This window comes from Pyrgilauda ruficollis, unplaced genomic scaffold (genome assembly GCF_017590135.1).
Source record: "Pyrgilauda ruficollis isolate IOZ18807 unplaced genomic scaffold, ASM1759013v1 scaffold3, whole genome shotgun sequence".
Lineage (NCBI taxonomy): Eukaryota > Metazoa > Chordata > Aves > Passeriformes > Passeridae > Pyrgilauda > Pyrgilauda ruficollis.
The window spans coordinates 11,997,047-12,018,452 of NW_024524377.1; the positions used below are offsets into that span (position 1 = coordinate 11,997,047).

At 45.1% G+C, this 21,406-nt stretch overlaps 1 protein-coding gene across 13 annotated transcripts in view; it reads right to left on the minus strand.

The window, feature by feature from the left end:
- The window catches only part of BIN1 (bridging integrator 1), a 91,519-nt gene that overhangs the window by 34,879 nt on the left and 35,234 nt on the right, over positions 1-21,406 (minus strand). For all 13 annotated transcript variants that reach the window (XM_041473541.1, XM_041473537.1, XM_041473534.1 and 10 more), the window contains exons 2-6: positions 19,445-19,525; positions 13,619-13,673; positions 13,140-13,234; positions 11,239-11,334; positions 7,282-7,389 (exon numbers count right to left, since the gene is read on the minus strand). In XM_041473541.1, the coding sequence (XP_041329475.1) occupies positions 7,282-7,389; positions 11,239-11,334; positions 13,140-13,234; positions 13,619-13,673; positions 19,445-19,525 (435 nt within the window). The remainder of the gene's footprint in view (positions 1-7,281; positions 7,390-11,238; positions 11,335-13,139; positions 13,235-13,618; positions 13,674-19,444; positions 19,526-21,406) is intronic.

The window sequence follows — 21,406 nt, forward strand, 5'->3', positions numbered from 1 at the left end:
GTTGTGCCAGAGGGAGGCCAGGCTGCAGGGCTTCAGCAGCACATCTTGGTTTCCATGGTCTCATAGAAGCGCAATCCCAGGCTGACCATCGGCCCCAACTCCAGAACTGATCTCCTTCTCCCAGATGAGAATTTAAATTTGATCTATTCATTCAACCTAGATACTGACAAATCCCAACACTGATGGATGAATTCTGTCAGGTTTCAGCAACAAAAACGATGCTCCTGGTTTCTGTTGCTGACAGCAGAAACCAGCAACAAGCACATGCCCTTTCCTATATCTGTCCTAAGTCACCTCTTTCTCTTTTCAGTGCCCTGACTTAAAGTTCCCTAATTAAAATGTTTCTATCCTGTAATCTATAGCAGCACAGCATTCTGCCATGCACTGAGATGTATAATGGAAAAAAACTCTGCATGAGCAATTTGGAAGGTCAGCACAAGTGCTTGTATTTGTGACAACAGCAGGAGTTTCACAACATCACAGGCCTCAGCAAAGAGCCCACAAGCTATGGAAGCTGGATCTCCCTACCAGCCTGCAGTCATATTCCTACACCTTCTATGAAATCAAATTTTATCTTCTTTGTGTCAGCTTAATTTAAAAAAATCCAGCTTACTGCTCCTTAGTGGCAGTTATATATGGGAGAAAGGGCTTAAAAATATTTTGCCCTGAATCCTGCTCCTCACAGGAACTACTCTCCATTATATAGAGTAGGATCCCTTCACTCTCCATTTCTCTCCTGACTCAAGAGCAAACCACAGGAGCTCCTACTTTCCAGCTAGCTTCACCTGTCAAAGGGTTGCTCATTGCTGCCATAGGCAAGGCTAAGGCTCTGTACTCAAGAGCAGGGGGAAAAGATTCCTCTGTAAAAAGACACATCTGAGAGGTATTCAGAAATTAAGACCTGGTGAGGAACAGGCAAGGGGAGAAGGGGTCATGATGCTTCCACCCAGAAACCCCTGTTTCGCTGCTACACTCACTGAAAAACTCAACATTTCAAGAGGGTTTGCACAAAACAAACAAAAAGTCTTTTAAACAGAGACACAGTTTATGCTGAATAAGAGACAATGATCACACAGACTTGTTCTACTGCAAAACACCTTTATGAATGAATATTTCTAATGCAACCATTTTAAAGGGAGTAAAAAAATAAAAAACCCAACAAGTCCACCCCTTGGCTTTATCTTATTCTAACTTCCAAAGAACTGGAACCAGAATCAACCCAGGAGATGATGTGGCATCATTGAATGCTGTTAGTTTTTCAGATGTGGTGAATATCATTAACATTCTTTCCCTCTCTCATTTACTTGTTTATAAGGTCAAAAAACCTAGAAAGCAATGCGTGAATATTGCAACATCCCGAGGCAAAGGCAAAACTAGTAACAGGCAACGTTCACTCTAAAGCAGTTGTAGGAATCAGGGATCCATGCAGCAGGGCCTGTGGCTCAGCTAGTGCTCTCATCCCCAGGCAGAGGATTGAAATAATTCTTCAGTCCTTAGTCTGCCCAGGGATCTTCTCACCAGTGGGATTTATTTTGCTCGGAAGCTGGAATCCTGGCACTTGATAGCCCTGACTGCTTCCATCCAGGGCCAAAGCCAGACATCAACCTGGTCACAAGCCCTTCCAGAGAAAAAGCCAGCTCAGGGAGTGAGGTGGGGACAGGCAGAGACAGATTCCAGGGCAGAGCCCACTGCCACATCAGTGCACTTTCTGTTTCGGCTGCCATCCCTGCCACCCTGAGGGGAAACCGAGGCAGAAGGACTTAATGCCCACACCCATGAAATAGGATCTCAGAAAATCTTTCTCTCCTCTCCCTGCCTGAAAGGGGGAAGGTTTGAACAGGAGATGGACAACCAATACTTTCCTGACCTTCCACCAGGCCGAAGCTCAGAGTGCCATGCACAACCAGTTCAGCTGTAGCAGGGGACAATTTTTCCACACTGTTTCTGCTAGTACCACACATCTCAGCCCCCCTGAGTGCCTGGTTATGTCCAGCCTGGTGCTTTCAGGAAGTCTGGTGACCATTTAACTTCAAAGACTATGTTGTGCATTGTGGTAATTAGGCACTGCTCAGTAAATAGTTTAGCTATCCAAGAGACAGGGATAAGGAAGAGAGCAGGAAGACTCCCTCCAGACCCAATCCCCACCAGTCCCAGCCAGACCTGCCTCTCAGAAGGACTCAACTTGCTCACCTTTTCCTACAGACAGAGATATTGTTCTGTTATCAGTGCAGCATCAAGGATGTTGCTTTTTAGTCTGCATTAAACATGTCAGCAGAGCTTCGTCAAAAGACAAGAATTTGCTGTTCTAAGCCATTTTCCTCTTTGTTTCAAAAAGCAGTCACTGACATTTTAACTGGGAGTGTGCAATAGCAACTCCCACAGCAGACGTCACAAAAAATCCCCACTGTGTTGTTTTTGTTTTTATCTGCTAAAGGCCAGAAGTTTGCACACTGGAGGGAAGGACTTTGCTTTACAGTAGAAACACCAGATCTCACTGACCCCATTTTTGCATGGAGACTGTAAAAATATCAGGCAAGAAGAGACAGCAACACAGCTGCTGGTAAAAGGAGACTTTTTTTTAGGCTTAACATTCTGAAGCTTCTCAATAAATCCAGCATCATCAGCCCTCCTGGTTTTATCAAGAGGTTAATGAGATTTAGGGCTGTCATTAACACTTTCAGTCTTGAAATCACACAAATGTAAAAACTGAAGCCTTTTTTTCCTACCTACTAATGTTTGTGAAGGCAAGCTGGAAAACCTACAGGTTGAGAATACAACTAATGTTCTTTGTTAAGGGGGTTTTTTGTTAGTCTCCAATCCAAAAGTAAAATTAAAATAAAGAAAAAAGCAAAGAAAAAACCCCAAACACTTACACAAATAGAAACAAAAAATTAGGGTCAGCAATAGCATTACTTAACAGAGGAATAAAAGGGAGTGTTTTGAAAATATTTGTGGTCACTGAATATATTAATGCCATGTACTGGGAGATTAACACCCCTGCACCACAGTGGGTGGAAAGATTACAGAGTGCCTTGCACATGCTGTAGGGCAAAGTGACCCAGTACAGTGAAATTATGGAGAGACTCTTGGTAGCTTAAGTTCCATGGGCAATGGACGAGGAGGCACTCACAGGTACTGCCTCTCTGGGCAGTCTGTAAGTGCTGCTATTATAGCAGTCACCACAGCCAAGCCTGAGAAGAGGAAAAATGCTCAAGAGCTGATAGATTTATACATGTATTTGTGACTTGAGGAACTTCCCATACCTGTTTTCTAGTCCTCCAGAAAAACCACCAGTCAAACAGACCAGTCAAGAATCACAACTGTGCAGGTAGCTCCCAGCTGGGCCAGCAGAGGCACAGGAAAAGCCCCCAGGAGGCTGCCATGTGTGCCTCTCCCTTCAATCTAGAATGAATACGTATTTCATCCCTTTGCTCTGCATCTTAAGCAGGGCTGCTAACAGCTGTTCTTTCCCCAAGCTCTACTGATGTGGTAATGGAGTCTTTTCCCTGATCCAAAGTCATAAAGTGACTGTGAAAAACGCAGGGGCTTCATAAGGTGAGAGGCATTTCTGAAGTGCAATTCATTCCCTGAACAAGGAATGTGAAGACATAGGAGCATTTGAATGAGAACACATGAGCTCACCAGGAACCTGTGAGCAGGTAACTGGTGCTCTCCCAGTCTGGGTAAGGATTTTTTATCCCTTGCTCATTGAAAGCATTTTCTCCTCTCTGTCTTGTGACAACTCCCTCTTATCCCTTAAGGTGCTCCAACTGAAACACTGACAGAGATTTCATCAGAAAGTCACACTTCTATGCAAGTAGGATTGAAAGTTTTATTCCATGCAGTTCCTCTGAGCTGCTGATGTCTCTCAAGATGCTATAACCTAAGTTCTGCTAGCTGATGCCACCTTGATGTCAGCCTGTTCAAATATGTCACACAGGGTACAAATTGCCTGATCTGAGCCCATCTCTTCTCCTTTGCAGATCAAAATTGTATCTAAAATTGGCTCTTGTAAAACACAACAGCCAGGACAGTGCTCATTGAGGAATATCACAGGAGAATGTTGCAAGCTAACTCAGCAGCCACAGAAATCACAATGTTATTTTTTTGTGGCTTTACTCTACGACACGAATCCATATGCCAATTTTTCAGCATTTCCCTTTCTTCTTTTCTTTTTTTTTGAAACAACAATAAAAATTGACTGCTTCTCTTAGAGCAAAATGAAAGCAGTAATTGGAGAAACTGTGTACTACATCACCCTCTGCCTCAGAGTTATTCCACAGCCTTTCTTCAGCCACATTTCATCTTGGGGGAGAAAACAACAGTCCAGTATTAACACACCTGACTAGAAATCAGTTGGGCAGGCACAGATTCATTTGCTGGTCAGCAACTTCCACATGCCCACTGTGGCTAAGGAGTGTCAAGGACACACTTATCAGAGAGGACTAGAGTGAACGTTGCCTAGAGATTACCGGCAGGGTACAACCTAGAGCCCAAAATAGCGCATGCAGGGTTAGAGCCAGGTAGATCAGCAGTCACCTGATTTCGGAGCAGATTAGTTTGTGCAACGAGGTGAGCTTGTAGCTTCCCTTGACACCACTGAGGCGCAGCTTTCTCAAGCAGCGAAACAGGCTGGGGGAGGGAGCATGTTTGAGTGGGAAAAAAAAGAAAAACAAATAAACAGAGAACAAGAGAGACACAAACATATATCTTTTAGGATAAAAAAAATTAAAATCACAACAGAGAGTGTATTTAGAGGCTGGGCCAAACCAGTATCACCAAGGCGAGAGGAAAAAAACAAACATCCCAGGACTGATCAGTTATGAATCCTTTGAAGCATGCCAAGTTTAGCAGTAATTAATGTTCCCATGTGGGCTGGATACTGCAGACCAGCCAGGCAGCTGTAAGAGCAACAGATACAGTTGTTAGTGACCTAGCACATAGACAACCCTACCCCAAGGCATGGCTGTGAAGTTGGAGCTCCTTAAAGAGAGGTCAGGATTAATTAATCATCATAATTATTTGCATGCAACAGGTGAAAGTCTACAGTGATTCATTTTAATAGCAGGATGTAAGTTTAGCAATAAGTGGCAGGGGTCCTGGGTGGGAAAAGAACATCTATATATTAGAGAAGAATAAAAGAGACCATGTAGTGCCAAAGAGTATTTACACTGCTGTTTCTGTTACTATACCATGAAACCTTAATCAAGTCAGTTCCCACTTGTATCCTGTGTCAGAAACACCATTTCTGTCTCCTAGGGGTCTGTCATCACATTCCAAAGTAACTTACACTGGAACAAACCTACTTCAAAGGTCACAGGAGCAAAACTCCAGGCACAGAAACAGAGAGGTGAACTACCTCCAGCAGCTGAGTGCACGCTGAGCCCTGGCTGCTGCCCACAGCCCTGCAGAGCTGCGTGACTGAAAATTCCAGATCCCAGGCTGGGCAGGGAGAACTGCCCACTTGGGAAGGCCATACATACATAACTCCCTGGGACTTGCTGCTCCCATCTTGGCAGGATCAGGACAGTGCAATGTGTCACGTATTACACTGTGCGTGAGCTTATGGCCTGAAGGGTGGAAAGATCCGATCCAGTGCACACTTTGGCTAACAAGAAGAGTTTGATCAGGTCCTGAGAGACCCTTTCACAGGCTAAATCATGAATAGAGCACTATCTCCTAACTCTCAATATTTCACTCTTCAAACTGCACTTTTTTCCATACCTGTTGTATCATCTTAGCTGAACACTTGGGGCAACAGTGAGTGCAGCAGTGATAAAGGCAGCCAACCTCTGCTGCAGAGCACCAGGTACCAACCTGAGTAGATCAATTCCTACAAAACCATTTCCACTGCACCAAAGATCCTATTGGCATGCATCAATAAAATAACATGCCCCAGGGAAATTCTGCTCCTACCCCACACGCAATGAATTACTGCTTTGAACTGAAGGCACAACCAGCTGGGCCTCATGCCTTGCATACAGAATCAAGACTTGCTTTGCCACATGAGTAATGCAATGACACTTGGGCCATCAGTCTCTCTCCCCTTTTGTCTGTCAAGGTTAATCACAGTGCATGCAGTGCACTGTGGATGACTGAAGACTTGCAGCTTAACAATAAAAGTAGTGTGGCCACTAAACACACATCTTTCACTCAGGGTAGGGATGCATATTAATTTCTTTTATGCAGGAAAAACACCAGCATCTCTTACATAGCTCATATTCCCTCCTACCAGAAATAACCCTAAGCAAAGGATGACAACTCTTGTCAACCTGGTTAAAAGATGCAAATCCAGGGTCTTTCTTTCCTGTACTGCTTCTACTCTGAAGAGTCACAATTTGTCATGGCCCACATTGAAGAGAACAAAAGATGTCTCCCCTGCCCTGGACTATTAAAGTGTCAAGAACTGTCCTGTGAAGGGAAGCACACGGGTTCAAATACACTTAGGGTACAAGAGGATTCCATAGCTCATTTCAGGGACAGTATTCAATCCATGCACCTACTCTAGAACAAAATTAGCACTACTACCTTTCTTCTACTACATTAAAAAATTGCAAACTTCATTTTTAAATAAAATAAATCTCATTAAAAATAAAATTCTTCACTTGACTATTGGGCAAGCCCTGGATCAAGCTATTCAGAGGCAGAAAAGAAACCTGACATGAAAAAACTCTTATTTTTCTGCTTTCAGCCATATTTATTATCGGTAATTGTAACCAACAGACAACAGAGTACATTCATCAAGTGTGCACAGAGTGCATTTCCATCAATGCACTCACACTCCTAAGGGTATCTCTTCTAGGATATCAGAAGGCTTCACAAACACAACGAACTTCAAGTAATACTGAAATATTCTTACCACTGCTCTGGGATGTGGAGAAAGTCCCAAGAAGCAGATAAACTAACATTTTTCTGAAGCACTGCAAGATTTTGCTTCCCCAAGGGCACACAGGCTTTTTGCCAGAGGTTACTGGTCCTGTGCACGTGACAAAACCATGCCCAAGCATTTGGCACCAAGACATCCAGACTGATGATGGTGGGTCTGAACCAACCCAAAAGAGGCCATCCTGCCTTCCAGGAAAACTAAACAAATGAGAAGGAAATACCTAGCAAAACCTCACCAGTTCACAACACCTTGATGATCTTAAAGGTCCTCTCCAATACGAATGAATTCTATGAAAACACAGTGAAGAGGTACAGGGGAACTTAAAAGCAGCTCAGTTGGCAAATGCAGAGCTCCCAAAAAGAAAGGAAGGCTGCATATCCTCCTGATTCCTTTACCTTTGCGATTTTGGTTTCATCCTTCTTCTTTGCAGTTTGCAGGGCTTCAAAATGGTGTCTGGCACTGTCATAATCCACAAGCTTCCTTCCTCGCTTTGCAATACGAGACTAGAAAGATGGAGAAAAGAGTCACACCAATCTTCCCCAGCAGCCAAAACTGCAAAACCTCTCAGGAAAAAAACCCTCCCAACTTCCAGAATACTCCACACTCCGGCCACGCAAGGACTCTCCCTGCATCCTCCACACAGGAGGTGGCCCTGGGAGCCACCTGTGGCAAGCACCATTTCAGAGGGAGCACCTCAGGAGGAGAGAGGAGCCATCAAGGGAAGGTGAAGGGATCCAGCCAACAGGCCCCACCTCTGGGTAATGTGTATTTTCAAAACTTTAGCTCCACTGCTTCCTAAGCCCCACGATGTGCCTGCATCCTACATCCTTCATTATTTTCAGGGCTTCCTGAGGGCTGCAGCCAGTCTCTAACTAACCAGCTCACTAGTTTGTGTGGAAGCCTGAGAGATTAAATTCAACAAAAGAAAGCATTTCTGCTGCCAGCACAGCAAAAGCACTCGTCCACATGCCGTGGACAGCCTTTTGGACCCTGTGACAGAAGCTGCAGACAGTAGTGACTGCCAAAGGCAGAGGTCTGCTGTCACCAGCATTCAAGCAAGGGAAAACCTGCAGCACTGGGTCACCAACACACAAGACTAAAGCCAAAACAAATACAAGGAGGGAGCTGAATGTGTACCAGACTTGTGGCCTGATCCTGTGTTACCCTTCTTGAACTGAGGAGCCTAAGGCTCTCTCTTAGCAGAGTTGCACTTTGTTGAGGCTCTGGCCCACTGGGTTTCCCTGTTTTAGGAACCATCCATCCCCTCTGCCCCCTGCCTCCCACACTGTCTGCAAACACCCCAGACTATCTGGGCTGGAGCACACACCTTCCCAGCCTTACCATAACGCTTCCCCCCAGATCAGAGAGCCTGGACCAGCGTCAGTAATCAGCAGCCCACAGACAGGCTGCATAACAGAGCGAAAATGCATGGCAAAGAGCCAGGAGGATTGCTAATTAACCACAAAACCCAGGGACATAGTGCAGAATGAGGAATCAGCACTGGGATTTACTTGCAAAAGCAGAATCCCCTTCTCTCCTGCCTTGGCAGGGAGCTGTGGTTTCCTCTCCCCAGGCTCCTGCAGATACACTGCAGAACCGCGCTCAGGGCTGATCCCTGCCAGACCAGCTGGAGCAGCTCACACATCTCCCACACACGCTCCTCTGCTCCTCCAGCAAACTCTGCTGCAGCTCTGGGTGAGTCACAGCAGATCTGCAGGATCTCAGCCACATGCACACCCAAACTCTCCTCTAAATGCTCAGCTCACTCCAAGAGAGGAGTCACGAAGAAGCTGAGCCACCCCACAGTCGAGGTCACTAGAAGACACCTCCCCAACTCCACACTGCCAGCCAGGAGACAAGGTATTGGAGGGGGCTTTCAGCAGCACAGCAATCTGAGATGCATCTTAATGCATCTTACAAACACACTAGAGGAAACACAGCCCCATCTGGGATTGAAGAGATACCACTTTGCCCCCAGGTCAGCCTGGTAAAGACAGCTGGAGTTTCCCCACCTCTGGCATGGCCACACAGCCACTACAGTTTTTTGGGCTACCCCACCAGGAAGTTTGATTCAATGTCACCCATCTTTCAAATAAAGTCACTCCTCCATGTTTATGCAGCTCCCAGATTTCTAATACCCACCCCTGTGTTTCTGCTGGAGTACAGGGAAATGCTGCAAGGTACAGACACACAGGGTGTGAGCCCTCCTGCAGTAACCACTGAGCGCACTGCTGCTGGTGATGGCACTAACAGGATTTTTAGGAAGGCTCAAGGCTCCCTTGTATGACTCCAGGATAAGTGCAGGGATCCACCATCACCCAAATTTAACAGCTGAACTCCAACAGACTTCACTACTTTGCAACAAATCCATCTTGAGCCCCCTTAAAAAAAAAAAAAAAAACAAACCCAAGCCATCACAAAAAACTTCTGCCCTCCACACCCTTCTTTACTAATGTTTGGTTTTACAGCTAGTAGAGCACCAGTTTTATTGCTGGACAGAAAATCCCCAATTCAATAGCTTTTCAGGACTTGGGCTGTAGCTTATCTTCTCTGGCCTCACTGCAGAGACCTGTACTATTATTGCACATGGAGCAAAACCAACTAAAAACTCACCCAGAAATATCAAAAATTATGCAAAAAGAGTCCTACTCCAAGAAGTACAGACACTGACCTGAAAAGAAAGTTAAAAGTACTTTTTGCAAAAAAAGTACATTCCCATTTTTCAAGTTAGAGAAGATGGAGAGGCCTTGTTCAGGGGTGAACATCCAACACTGGATAAATTATTTTCTTTAACACATAAAAATTCCTTTCTAAAAGCATGCTCTGTTTTCAAATTCCTGCTGTGGATCCCTTTTAAAGTCCAAACAATCCAAGGGAATTTTTATAGCCCCTCAAGTAAAGATGGATGGAGAACACGTTAGAATGTAACAAAAAAATAGCACATGCATGATCTAACTCATCACACTTTTTAATTACTAGGCCATTAATAAAACCAGGCCTTTTCACAACAAAATTAAAATCATCTTCTCTCCATAAATCCACTTCTTTTACCAGGATAATGCCAGAATTCCAGAAAAAGCAGAAAATTTCATTTTGTGGAAAACAAAAACCAGAAAACTAATGCCGCAACAACAAAATCCAACTCGTGTTTGGCCACCACGTGTTTGGCATCAATATTCTGTAAATGACATAAGACCGGAGTTTTTTTTTTTTTTGCCTGCAAATATCAAGAACTCCAATTCCTTATGTGAGGCCTAGCTATACTTCTGCACAGACTTAGCAATGTTTGACAACTGGTAAAATGGGATTCGGACCAAAGCAAAGTGCCAAAGCCTGAGTGTACAGCAAGCCCAAAGTAAGGCATCCTGCTGAGGAAGCAGCACAGGCTGCACTTCTGACTGAGGCCCATAGCATCACACCCAGAGAGACCAGCCCTACAGCCTCCAGAGGGTGGAAAGCCACAGCCCTTCCCCACACCAGACTTCCAGGGGCAGAAGAGGCTGGAAAAATGAAGTAAAAACAGGGAGTCCCAGGAGACAAGGACACTGCTGTTCAGGGCTCGTTTCACAAGCCTGTGACCTGCCCCCATCTGACAGAGCACAACCCTCCTGAAGCAATAAATATTGACAAAAGTTTTGAGAGACATGTGTTGGGGAAAGGGCTGCTTTCACTGGAAAGTAGCCAAGCTGATAGCTCCCATATGGTGATATCATTACTAGTGCTTCCATATGGTGAAGACATTTCCTGCATAACCTCAAAATGAATAGAGAGGAGATAACTGTGGGGGAAGGGAAGGTCACAGGCCAGAACTCAAACCCAGGCCCCTGGATACAATCTCTCCCAAAAAAGACACCTATCCAGCACTCTCCCTTCCCTGAAAAAAAGCTGGGTACACACACAGCAGGACTTCAAGGACTCACAGAAATCTGCCTTCTACACCAGCCTCTGCTCACAAAGTAGATTTGCCACTAACTGCTTCCTCAATGTCTTCTACTTACAAGGAAGTTATAAGACAAAAGGACCAAAAAGAGATTGAGGCCTTCTGAGCTATTGCTGACACTGCCCCCCTGCACTCTGATGCAATAGAGAATTTCATGGATCCTCCTGTTTCACACTTATATTTTATCCTCAGCATCTTTCCCCTGGATTCTTCACTCTTGTTTTAAGCCCAGAAATAGAACAAGACATTTTCAAATTAACCCAGAGCTGCAGAGATCTTGGCTGCTTTTAAGGAAGACCTTGGAGAAGCAGAGCACACATTCTCCTAAAGCAGATGGGGATATAAGAAATTGATCTTCAGAGCTGTTATCTGCTGTGACTTTCTAGACCAAATAGTTCCAAGAGAATCTTACTTTAATATCTGGAAATTGGCCAAGGTATGTATCCATGGTCAGAAGTGCTTGATCCACCAGCTTCTGATGGAAATCTGTCCATAGGAGATCATTGTTCTGAAAAACAAAAGTCATGAGTTAACTATTAAGAACACAGGGCTCCACATTTCTGTTTTTCTATGTGAATGCTACAGCAAACAATCCTGGGCATTCAGAGCTCTTAAGAAACAGTAAATTCTTTGGAAAACTAATGATAAAGGATCTTGGCAGAAATGAGAAAGCCTGATGCTGCTAATTCAGGTGACCTCTCCAAGGACAAAATGCCTTTGAAACTCTTTCCCCTGCAATGTTAAACTCAAGTCCGTACAGCGGAAGGTGATTGCCAGGCTGGTTTTGCCTCCTTCTCCCAGCAGCTACAAAAAAGGGACACCTGACACCACAAGGCACCATTTTCTGGTTTTTGTTACAATACAGCTTCCTGGAGAATCATGAACAACAGAAAGCCACACTAGCAGTGTTCAGCCCTCACACCACCTGCCTCCACAGCCCAGTGCAGGACAAGGCATGCACCATGAGCTGTGCCCACTTTATCCTTGACCTTAGCTCAGGCACAGCAATTTCCTATCAACACCTTGGATTAGGTGAAAATTACCCCTCTCTCCTGTTTTTCCACTTGAACAAAGGGTTTTGGCTAAAACATTCAGGAAAAATTCCCACTTCATGCTTTTTATTTGGCAGGAGTAACTCTTCTCTCTCACCTGTCCTTTCACAAGCAAAATATGAACAAGGAATTAAAGGGGAAGGTGGAAAGCTGGAAATATTCTTGCAGACCCAAAGGGTAGCTACAGTTACTTCTCAGGATTCATGTCCCCTTTGATCATTCTGACTCAAATTTTCTAAAGGCTCAATCTCTCAAGGGGCACCACAGTGGCTCAGGAAAAAAACAAGGCCAACAGAGACTGTCAAGTCAAACCAGCTGAAATACAACTCCATTATTTACTGCAACAGCACTTCCTAATGCAAAGTTTCCATGTTAATGAAAAAACTGACCTGGAAATGTTCAGATTTTGTTTGAATTATCTGCTTTGAAGTCATTATTTCCTCGGCAAGATACAGATGTTATTTCAGGTGAGATTTTCTGCAGGGGAATCGAGGAGAAGGAAAGAATACTCCTTCTGCTCTCCTGTCTATTCCTTCACCACTTCTCCAATGGCACAGACAGCTGCAGATAAGCCCAGTCCTGCAGCCTCATAGCAAATGAATGCAGAGAGCTGAACTGCCACAGCTGCTGCTCAGCAGAACAGCTGAGCAAGAGAGCAGAGGGTGCTGCCTCCAGCTGGACCCACCCCAGGCACAGGGATCCACACTGCCAAATGGCAGGCTGTGCCCTGAGCTCACAGAAAACACCTGGGCAAGCTGCACAGACATCACCTCGCCAGGGATGACAACACCAGCAGTTTGGGGTGACACATGGCTCAGCCAAACAAGGGAACAACTGGAACAAGGCAGCTGGTGGCACTGCCATGAGGGGTTGTGGCAGCTACACAACTGGCTGCTCTGACTGCTTTAGCCATAGTTTTATCTGCCTCTTTCTCTTATATAGAACATAAGCAGTACACCCAGCTGGCCCTACTGAGTTTCTGTTGGAATCTTCTGTCCCCATTTAGCCACTCAGGGGAAACAAACAGCCTCTGGGCATAAGTGTACAGTTCTGTGTAATGTACAAGCACCTGGCAACAATCTCCTACAAAAATACTGGCCACATCCTTCCAGTCTTCCTTTCTTCATAGTCCTGAGTTTGTCTCCAATTCTTCTGCAAAGTCATATGCCTGAAGAAATGTGGTGAACAGACATAGCTTCCAAAGCTCATCTCTGCTGACAGAGCAAGTGTGGACATCTCCACATCCTGGACAAAGTCTTACCTCTGCTATTTTATTTGTGTCATCTCTCCCAGGCCAATCTGGCTCATAAACTTCCTGCAAACACTCTGTCAGCTTCTTGGAGGCCTCGTGCATAGCTAGGAAAGAAGAGGGAACTGTTCAGACAAAGAAGAAAATAATGTGTTCCTCACAATTTAACCTTTATCCTGAGGAATGGAGGCACAGGAGCATTAAAACAGATGCTGAGGTCTTCCTTACTAAATGTCTGACCCTTGATGACACAGAGATGGAAGGAGGGAGAAAGGAACTAAGGGTGCAATTGCATCAAGCCTTTCGTGTTCATCCTCCCCTAGAAGAACAGTGAAGGTCCATCTGCTAAGACACCACCAGGTGTTTGGCATCCCCACCTGACAAAGCTGCAACTCACGCCTGGGGAAACACCAGGGAGGGGAAGGCGGCAGAAATCTCACTGTGGAGGTAAGCACTAGAGGGGAACAAACCTCTGCTCGTGCAGACCTTACCTTTGACAGAAGCCAGGTAAGTTCGGAGGTCCTTCTGCAGCCTCGTGCCTTCGGACTGCGAACGGAAGGAGATCATTAGTTATTCCCTCAGCTAAAGAGAGGGTCTAAGAAGCACTCAAGCAATTCTAACTAAAGAAAACTGGTCTAGCAGACAGGCTACACACCAGTCCTATGATCACATGAAACTTCAAGATATCACATTTTTTGTATTTTTTTGCTCTGTGTCCTAGGAACTTCTAGGACTTTTGCAGCAAATGTAATCATAACTCCTCTCCTCCTGTACTCTCTTTGGGTCAGTTCCCAACACTTCTCCAGACCAGAAGACTTTGTTTGTAAAACTGGCCAGCTTTTTCCAATCCCTCATTTCCTTTGCTGATGGCAGGAGGAAAAGAACAAATGTGAACTCATCCAGAACTTTCGAGGCATGGAAAATAATTTGGGCCATGTGCTGGAAGCAGATGGATTTCTCACAAAGCTGTGCTATCATTGCCACTTCAACAGCTGGGCAGATTTAGCCACTGCTTAGAGAGCACAGCTGCACTGGGAGCACAAAGGATCTCAGCATGAGCTCAGTTGAGACAAGAGGTGCCTGAGTGGTGGGGAGAGCTGATGGGAAACATCTGCTTTTGAAGTCAGTAGCTCTGAGGCAGCTGTTGAAGATGTCCTGTGAGTTCCCTGTCTGTGGAGTTCGCTTCAGCTGTCAAAATTCATTATGCTGGGGTGCCCCCACAATGGGGCACAAACTGGGAAGGAGGAAGAATGACAGCAGGCTGTGAGGTGCAGTGGTCTCTTTTCTGCAGTCTTGTTTTGCAAAAGATATGCAAAGTCCCACCAATGGATACATTATCATTCTGCAGTTGTATCATTTTTAAGAATAACTAAATTTCAACTCACAATTTGGAGGTTATCAAAAACTATCAGCAGGGAAGGTCCTCTGCAGAACTTGCCCCCTACACACTTGGGCACTGCAATGTCTGGAGCAGTAACATTCAAGACTGTAGCATCTAAAATCAGAAGCCACTTCTAAAATTGTGTCCATGCTTGCCCTAATCCTGCCACAGCAGCAAATGACACAAGCCAAACTCAGAACTCTTCAAGTCTCAATACCCAGTTCCAAAGCCATGGAGACAAAAGTATCCTCTGAGCAGAAAACCAGCACCACAATTAAATGTCTAATCAATATTTTTAGATAGATCACCTGAAAAACCTACAAGTCAGGGCTGAAAACTGGAGCATGCAATTGCAGCAATGCAGAACCAGCCTTCTGTGTTCTCCAGGATCCTCACCAGTGGCGCTGCATCCTGCAGGTGCAGTGGTCTCAGTCACCTCTTGCTGATGTTTAAACTCAGCTGATCCCTGTCATCATGGAGTTACCTAAGTCTCCTAAAAGTACTCAGCCTGACAGAGAGAGCAAACAGACTTGACAGCCTGTAAGATCTGCAAGCAGAAAGATTTTCAATGAGAGACCCGTGTTCAGAGTTTTGCTCTGAATCCTGTTTTCCCAGCTCCCCTAGCTACCTGTGGTTCCTGTCCAGCTCCTTCTCTGGCATTTCTGTAGATTTTTTCTTGTCCACCAGTAAAACAGCTCCCTTGCCACAAAGGCTTTTTAAAAATTATTTTAAGCATTAATGCTTTCCCATAAAACTTTGGGGTAACTTAAAAGATCATTGCTTTCTCTCTATGCATGCAGCACCTGCTTTCTTCAAGCAGCCTACAGTGAGCTGTCAGGTAATGCTACAATTCTGCATAAATCATAGAATCATTAAGGCTGGAAAAGACTTCCAAGATCCCTAAGGCCAAACTTTGACTGAATATCACCATGCCCACTAAACCAGTGCCACGTAAATGTGTTTTCCCAATACTTCCAGGAATGGCTTCCCTGAGGAGCCTGTTCCATGCTCCCTCCAAAATACCTCTCACAATGCAGCTAGACACTGTCAAGTACTATACAAAACAGAAACTTTCAACATTCTTGAGTGCACATCTAAAAGATGCTTCTTAAATCGAACAGTAAAAAAAGTAGGGAAAAGAGTCAAATGGAATCAGAAAAACAAATCCACTTCCCAGTTATCAAAGAGTTGAAAGGTGTACAGAGGGAAGTTACAGAGGTATGGCTCAAGATGAAGATGTTTAAACACACGAGTGCCATCTTGTTTGAGCAGACACTGCCACACTTGCAATCACAGTGCAATTCAAGCCCATGAGCCTACAACACAACAAAGTACAACATGAAGGACAGATGGATATTTAAAAATAAAAGTGCTATGATTGGAAGGCTGGAAGACCTCTCTCTCTTCCCAAAGACCTAATGAACCACCTATTACTTACAGCTCTGTGAAACAAAACCACAAAAGTGGTTTGATACCTTTCTGTGCTTTCTTATCTTGAACCCAAGCCCTAGCTAAATATGTGATTTTCTGTAGAGCTGCTTCTTGGTAGTAGACAGGTTTCCTAAAACTCTTTTTCCCCATTCTTAAAAAGGAATTATTTCATCCTAATATTAGACTGCAACCCCTTTACATAACCTCTCTGGTTTTGCAGTTCTAGTGGGAAGGATTACCAGCAGGGATGTTTGACACCTGAGGGGGCAGGAGGTAATGTCCTGTTCCAGATTAGATTAATGCAGGGCTGGAAGAACAGACGGTGTAATTACAGGGAGGAGAAGCTCTGAAACAACAGCTCCAGGTAAGCCCCCACTCAGCAAAGCTTTAGAACTGTTAAGACAGAGCATGAACAACTGGAGGAGAAGCTCCATCCTGGGGTACCAGAGAGAGGCTGTTAAGCTTGTTTTGCCACACAGGGCTGAAATGGAAACTGCTGGGTATGAAAGGTTCCTGTCAGGGAAGAAACCCTCTCTCTGAGCTACTGACTGCAATGGGATCCTACTTGTGATAGCAAAGGTGCAGTCCCCACTGCCTGCCCTGCAGCAGGAGCTGTGCCCAACACAGTGTGGTGCAGGCAGAGGTGGGTGCAGCCTGTGCCAGCAGCAGCTTCCCTCTCTGTGTGCTTGGTGTGACAGGCCAGAAACCAGCCCAGAACTTCCACACAAGTGGCAGCTCATGAAGGGTATCAAAAGCCAGCAGCTCTGCCAGGCAGAAACACACACAGTGCCAGGGGTAAGAGCTGCCACCAGCCTCACACTGTCCCTCCAGCGAGTACTTCAGCACAGGGCAAGAGAACCCAAAGCCTGGCACACCTCAGGCAGCAGCTGAGCTGCACCTTTACAGGAGGACTTCTGCTCTCAGGTCAGCAAGGACAGTATCTGGGACAGATCCTTATGCCAGTGACTGAATACAAGTGACACTGGGAAAGGGAAGGAGGAGGGAACCTTCAAATGGACATTTGGGAAGGTTAGTAGCCAAAGAATCTCCATGAGGGAGTAATGAGGGGCAGTTCTGCTGCCTGTCAAGCCTTCAGGAGACACAGGCAAGCCCTGCACCTGCACGGCTGTGTCCAGCTCTTTTGCCACAAAGCAAATCCATCCGAGCCAAACAGTTCATACCATCCAGGGACCTCAGAGAGGTGCTCTTATATGAGCCTAATGGACAGAGAGTTAGAGAGTGCAATGTCCTCCCTTATGTACACTCAACCACTATTTGAGAGAACCACAAATATCTTGGTTGAAAATGATTGCTTTTTAGACCTGCACTCCATTCCTCAACAGACCACACATAGAAACACGTGTCAAAGTGGTCCAACACAGTCATTAGAGTCAGAGGAGCCTCCAATCAGCCAGTGAACAAGGTCACTGCCTGCTCACACCCTAGCCAGTTCCACAAGAGAGCAGCGCTGCTCTGTCACCAGCCTGCAGCAAAAGGTCAGCTTCCCTCCAGATTTCCATTCCCCACTGGAGCAGAGTTTATAATGAAAGTTCATAGAACTCTCAAAGATAACTATGCTACATACACCTTATACATATAAAAATATAAAGAAGTGTGTATATATGTATATATAGCTGATTTTTTATTCTCCTAGCCCTCAGCTCTGGATATCCTAAGAATCCAGCTAACTCACACTCATGGTTTGCCCTGTAAAACAGGCACTGTCTACATTTATTTTAGTAATAGGAAAACTGAAGGCCTAAGCAAAGCCAGCAGACCTCAAGCAGCAAATGCAGAGCAGCCTCCAGCTTCTTTAATTATTTGGGGAATTTAGTTCATGGTCTGCTCCACAAAACAGGGGAAAAGAATTCAGATGTGAGGAATACAAGATGCAGTGCTGCTTTAACAGGCTCCTCACTGCACCACTGGAACTCATGGCTTTGGAAATTGAAAAAGCCACCCCAGAGAGTCACATCTAGCAATCTGGATTTGAGGTTTTTTTTTTTTATTTCTCATTTATAAAGGTTATTTCTTAATTGCTTAAAAATTATACCCAAAAAGTCACATCTGGTAATATCATGTTGTCAGAAAGCAGTTAAAATGTATTGTGCAGTGTACAAGAGAATATCATTGCTGGACATGCTGCATGAACTTCTGGAGCAATAGCCACTATTGCTGCCAAGAGAACGAGCATTAGTGTCCAGGAATCTGCAATCAGCTCTGGTTACACATAAGTCAAAGCCAGACTGAAGGATTTTCATTACATTCAGCTGTGGCAAATCCCTACTCAGCTGGTTTTGCGACACAACCACATCTGCTGAGTCCCCACAGACATGATGCAGCTGCCACTAACAGCTCTAGAAAAAGGTCCAAAATGTGTCAAGCCACAAAAGAGTAATATTTCTTCAGCGCCACCTGAGCTAGGCTGTGGCACACACTTCCTGCCACAAAACAGAAGCAATGCTTCCCCAGACAACAAGCACCAGCAAAATCCACAAGGTAACTGTGTTTTCCCTTCTGGGAGGCTGAAGGTTCTAGATAAAAAGTAAAACAAAGCACACCCAGTTGAAGATTGAAACCTACTGCTGTGGAAGTAGGAGGGTGGGGAAAAATTGCTACACTGTTGAAATATTTCTGCGCCCTAAAATATTGGGATGAGGCAGACAAGCAGAAGAATAATGACTCAGGCCTGACACAGTGATTGTGCAAGTATGGGGAAGAAGTCAGATTTAGGTCTTAGCCACGGAAAGATGTTCCTTTTTCACCATTTGCTTTCTTTTTCTCTTCTGCCCTACACTGTGCTTAGGAAACTGAAACTGCCTTGTTCCATTTTATTTTTTTATTTCTAATCTGTTTCCCAACCTATCCTTCATTCAGGGACACAATGTTGCTCTTGTATCTCCACTTCCAGCAGGGCAGCAAAAATTACATTACAAAGCAGCTGCTAACTGAAGAAAGTGTCCACCTTGAGCTATTTTTTTTTCCCTAAAATTGGGTCTAGAACAACTATTACTTTTACTGATCTCTTCACTCTCGTGCCCAGTGACAGGACTGAAGAAACAGGATAAAGCTGAGGCAGAGGAGATGTAGGTTGGGTATCAAGAAAAGGTCCTTCACCCAGAGTGTGGCTGGGCACTGGGACAGGCTCCTCAGGGAAGTGCTCACAGCACCAAGCCTGGCAGAGTTCAGGAAGCGTTTGGACACTGCTCTCAGGCACACGGTGTGACTCTTGGGGTGTCCTGCACAGGACCAGGAGTTGGACTTCAGATCCTGATGGGCCCCATCCACCTCAGCATGATCTATGATTGCCTCATTGATTCCATGAAAGGGACCCTGGAAGTCACAATGTCATTTCTTGTAAGTGAGAAGTTACGAGTTACGGGTCACCTCAATAGGCCTATGTCATTGTTTAATTTAATTTAATGGCCTTTAATTACAGTGTAGCAGATGACTGGAGGCTAACACTGAAACCCAGGGTGCGTTTACGTATTGGCAATTATCTTACCAGCTGTTTATTGAAGTTTTGCACACACTGTTCAAACTGCTCATCTTTTGTTTCATCTGCTTTACCAAGCTTCTGAAGGACCTGCAGAGAGAGGAGAAAGGAGACTTCAAACACAGATACAGCAAAGCAGAGAAAGAAACAGTTGCACATTTTTGGTCTTGAGGCCAAAGTTAAAAAGTCACTCTTATTCTTCTGCTCAAGATTTTCAGAATATTTTTCCACACAGTCATAGTTTGAAAACAGATTTACAGACGAGTCAGGAAGAACTCGGACCTCTTACATTCTGCTGTACTGAAGAGCATGGCTGAGGCTTCTCTTTCACTGATCTAATGTTTTTTGCAGACAAGGCAACAGCAATCCAGTTATCTCCTGAACCAGCAAGACACAAACCACATCCCTAATATGCCCTGTGTTGTGCAGTTACACTTTTCCTGATCTAACACTCATGTCTAGTACAGACAGGGTGGGGCTCTGCTCCCAGAAGCACAGGATTGGCCTCAAACAAGAGAGCTGTGCAGAGATCTCAGGGAGAGAGGTTGGCTGGAGCAGTGAAACTCCCACCTTCTTTCCACCTTTTCTCACTACGCACATGTTTGGCAAGAGTTGGCTGCCGAGAGCCACTGGGGACCTCACACCATTAATCTGTGCGACACTCAGTCCAAGTGTCACTTCTGAGAGTGTCAGCTGCCACCCCCCTGCACAGCACAGCTCCACACAGTCTGTAAAAAAATCCTTATCAGACTACTTCTCTTATCACCCTTCCCTCCTAGTTCCCTCTCCATGCAGCTAAGTGGTTTGCTCCCAGGCTTGGAACAAAACAGCATTTCATGTTCTGGGCTGGCAGGTACATTCACAAGAAGTCTGGGAAAACCTGTGGAGGAGGGCAGCAGCTATTTGCCATGCCCCAAGAAACTCCAGCTGCAGGGAGACTAGGATATACCCTGTAATTGGTAAGGCTGATTATATCATCTCTCCAAATCAAAACTAAAACCTAACCATGCAAAAAAAAAACCCAAAAAAAAAAACCAAAAAAACCAAAAAAACCAAAAAAACAAACAGCCTTGTTACCAGTAGACAGTGAAACCAAAGAAAAGCCCACCCCATCCTCAGCCACAGGAGGTTTTGGTGAGCCAGAGGTGAGCTACAAAGGAAGCACCTCAACAAGCAAGGCAGCCCTGTCTGGGAAGGGCATGAGTGCCCAAGGGGCAGAAAGCACTGGAAAGCTGGAGTCCCCCTTGCTCTGCTGTGCACAGCAGAACAGCCCTTTACCCACAGACCCCAGCTATAAGTTTCCCCCTTTTGGGGAAAAGGGCATTAAGGCAAAAAAAGCTGGTCCCTGTAACTGACACCAGGTCTTCAGGCAGACCATCAGTAACTGTTCCCAGACTGAGGGACTGCCAGAGAGCCACGACAGTCACCCAAACCAGATTCTTCAGAACACAGAGAGAATTTTTCCCCTGCAAGGCAGGGATCAGTCTTTCATGATTAGTCCCCAAAATGAAATTGAAAAGAATCATGCAACACAATGTAGAATAGAATACTTTCAATTTGAAGTGACCTACAACAATAATTTAGTTCAACTGGCCATGTACCTACTGGCCCATTCTCATGGCTTTTTTATACTGTTGAGGGGGAGAACACCTGTTATGCCTGTTTGGCTAATCTCAGTTTCTCTCTTCCCCATACATGAATGGATATTCCCATCTCACCCCTGACCACAGTAACTGTAGCGGAACATGGGATAAATCAGTGCAGTCATACAGCATCCAGCTCCTAAATCCCCTTATTTCAGCTGGGATTAAATGTCTAGGAGGGAATCACTGTTTTTCATTCTCCCTCTGTTCAACAGCTTCTCTTCACCTCCAGAAATTGCTGAGGTATTCCAGTGTCAGCAAAAGGAGGGAAAAGGACACACAAAGAGTGTCCCCTTTGTCACAAAGAGTTGAATCAAGGACCACCAGA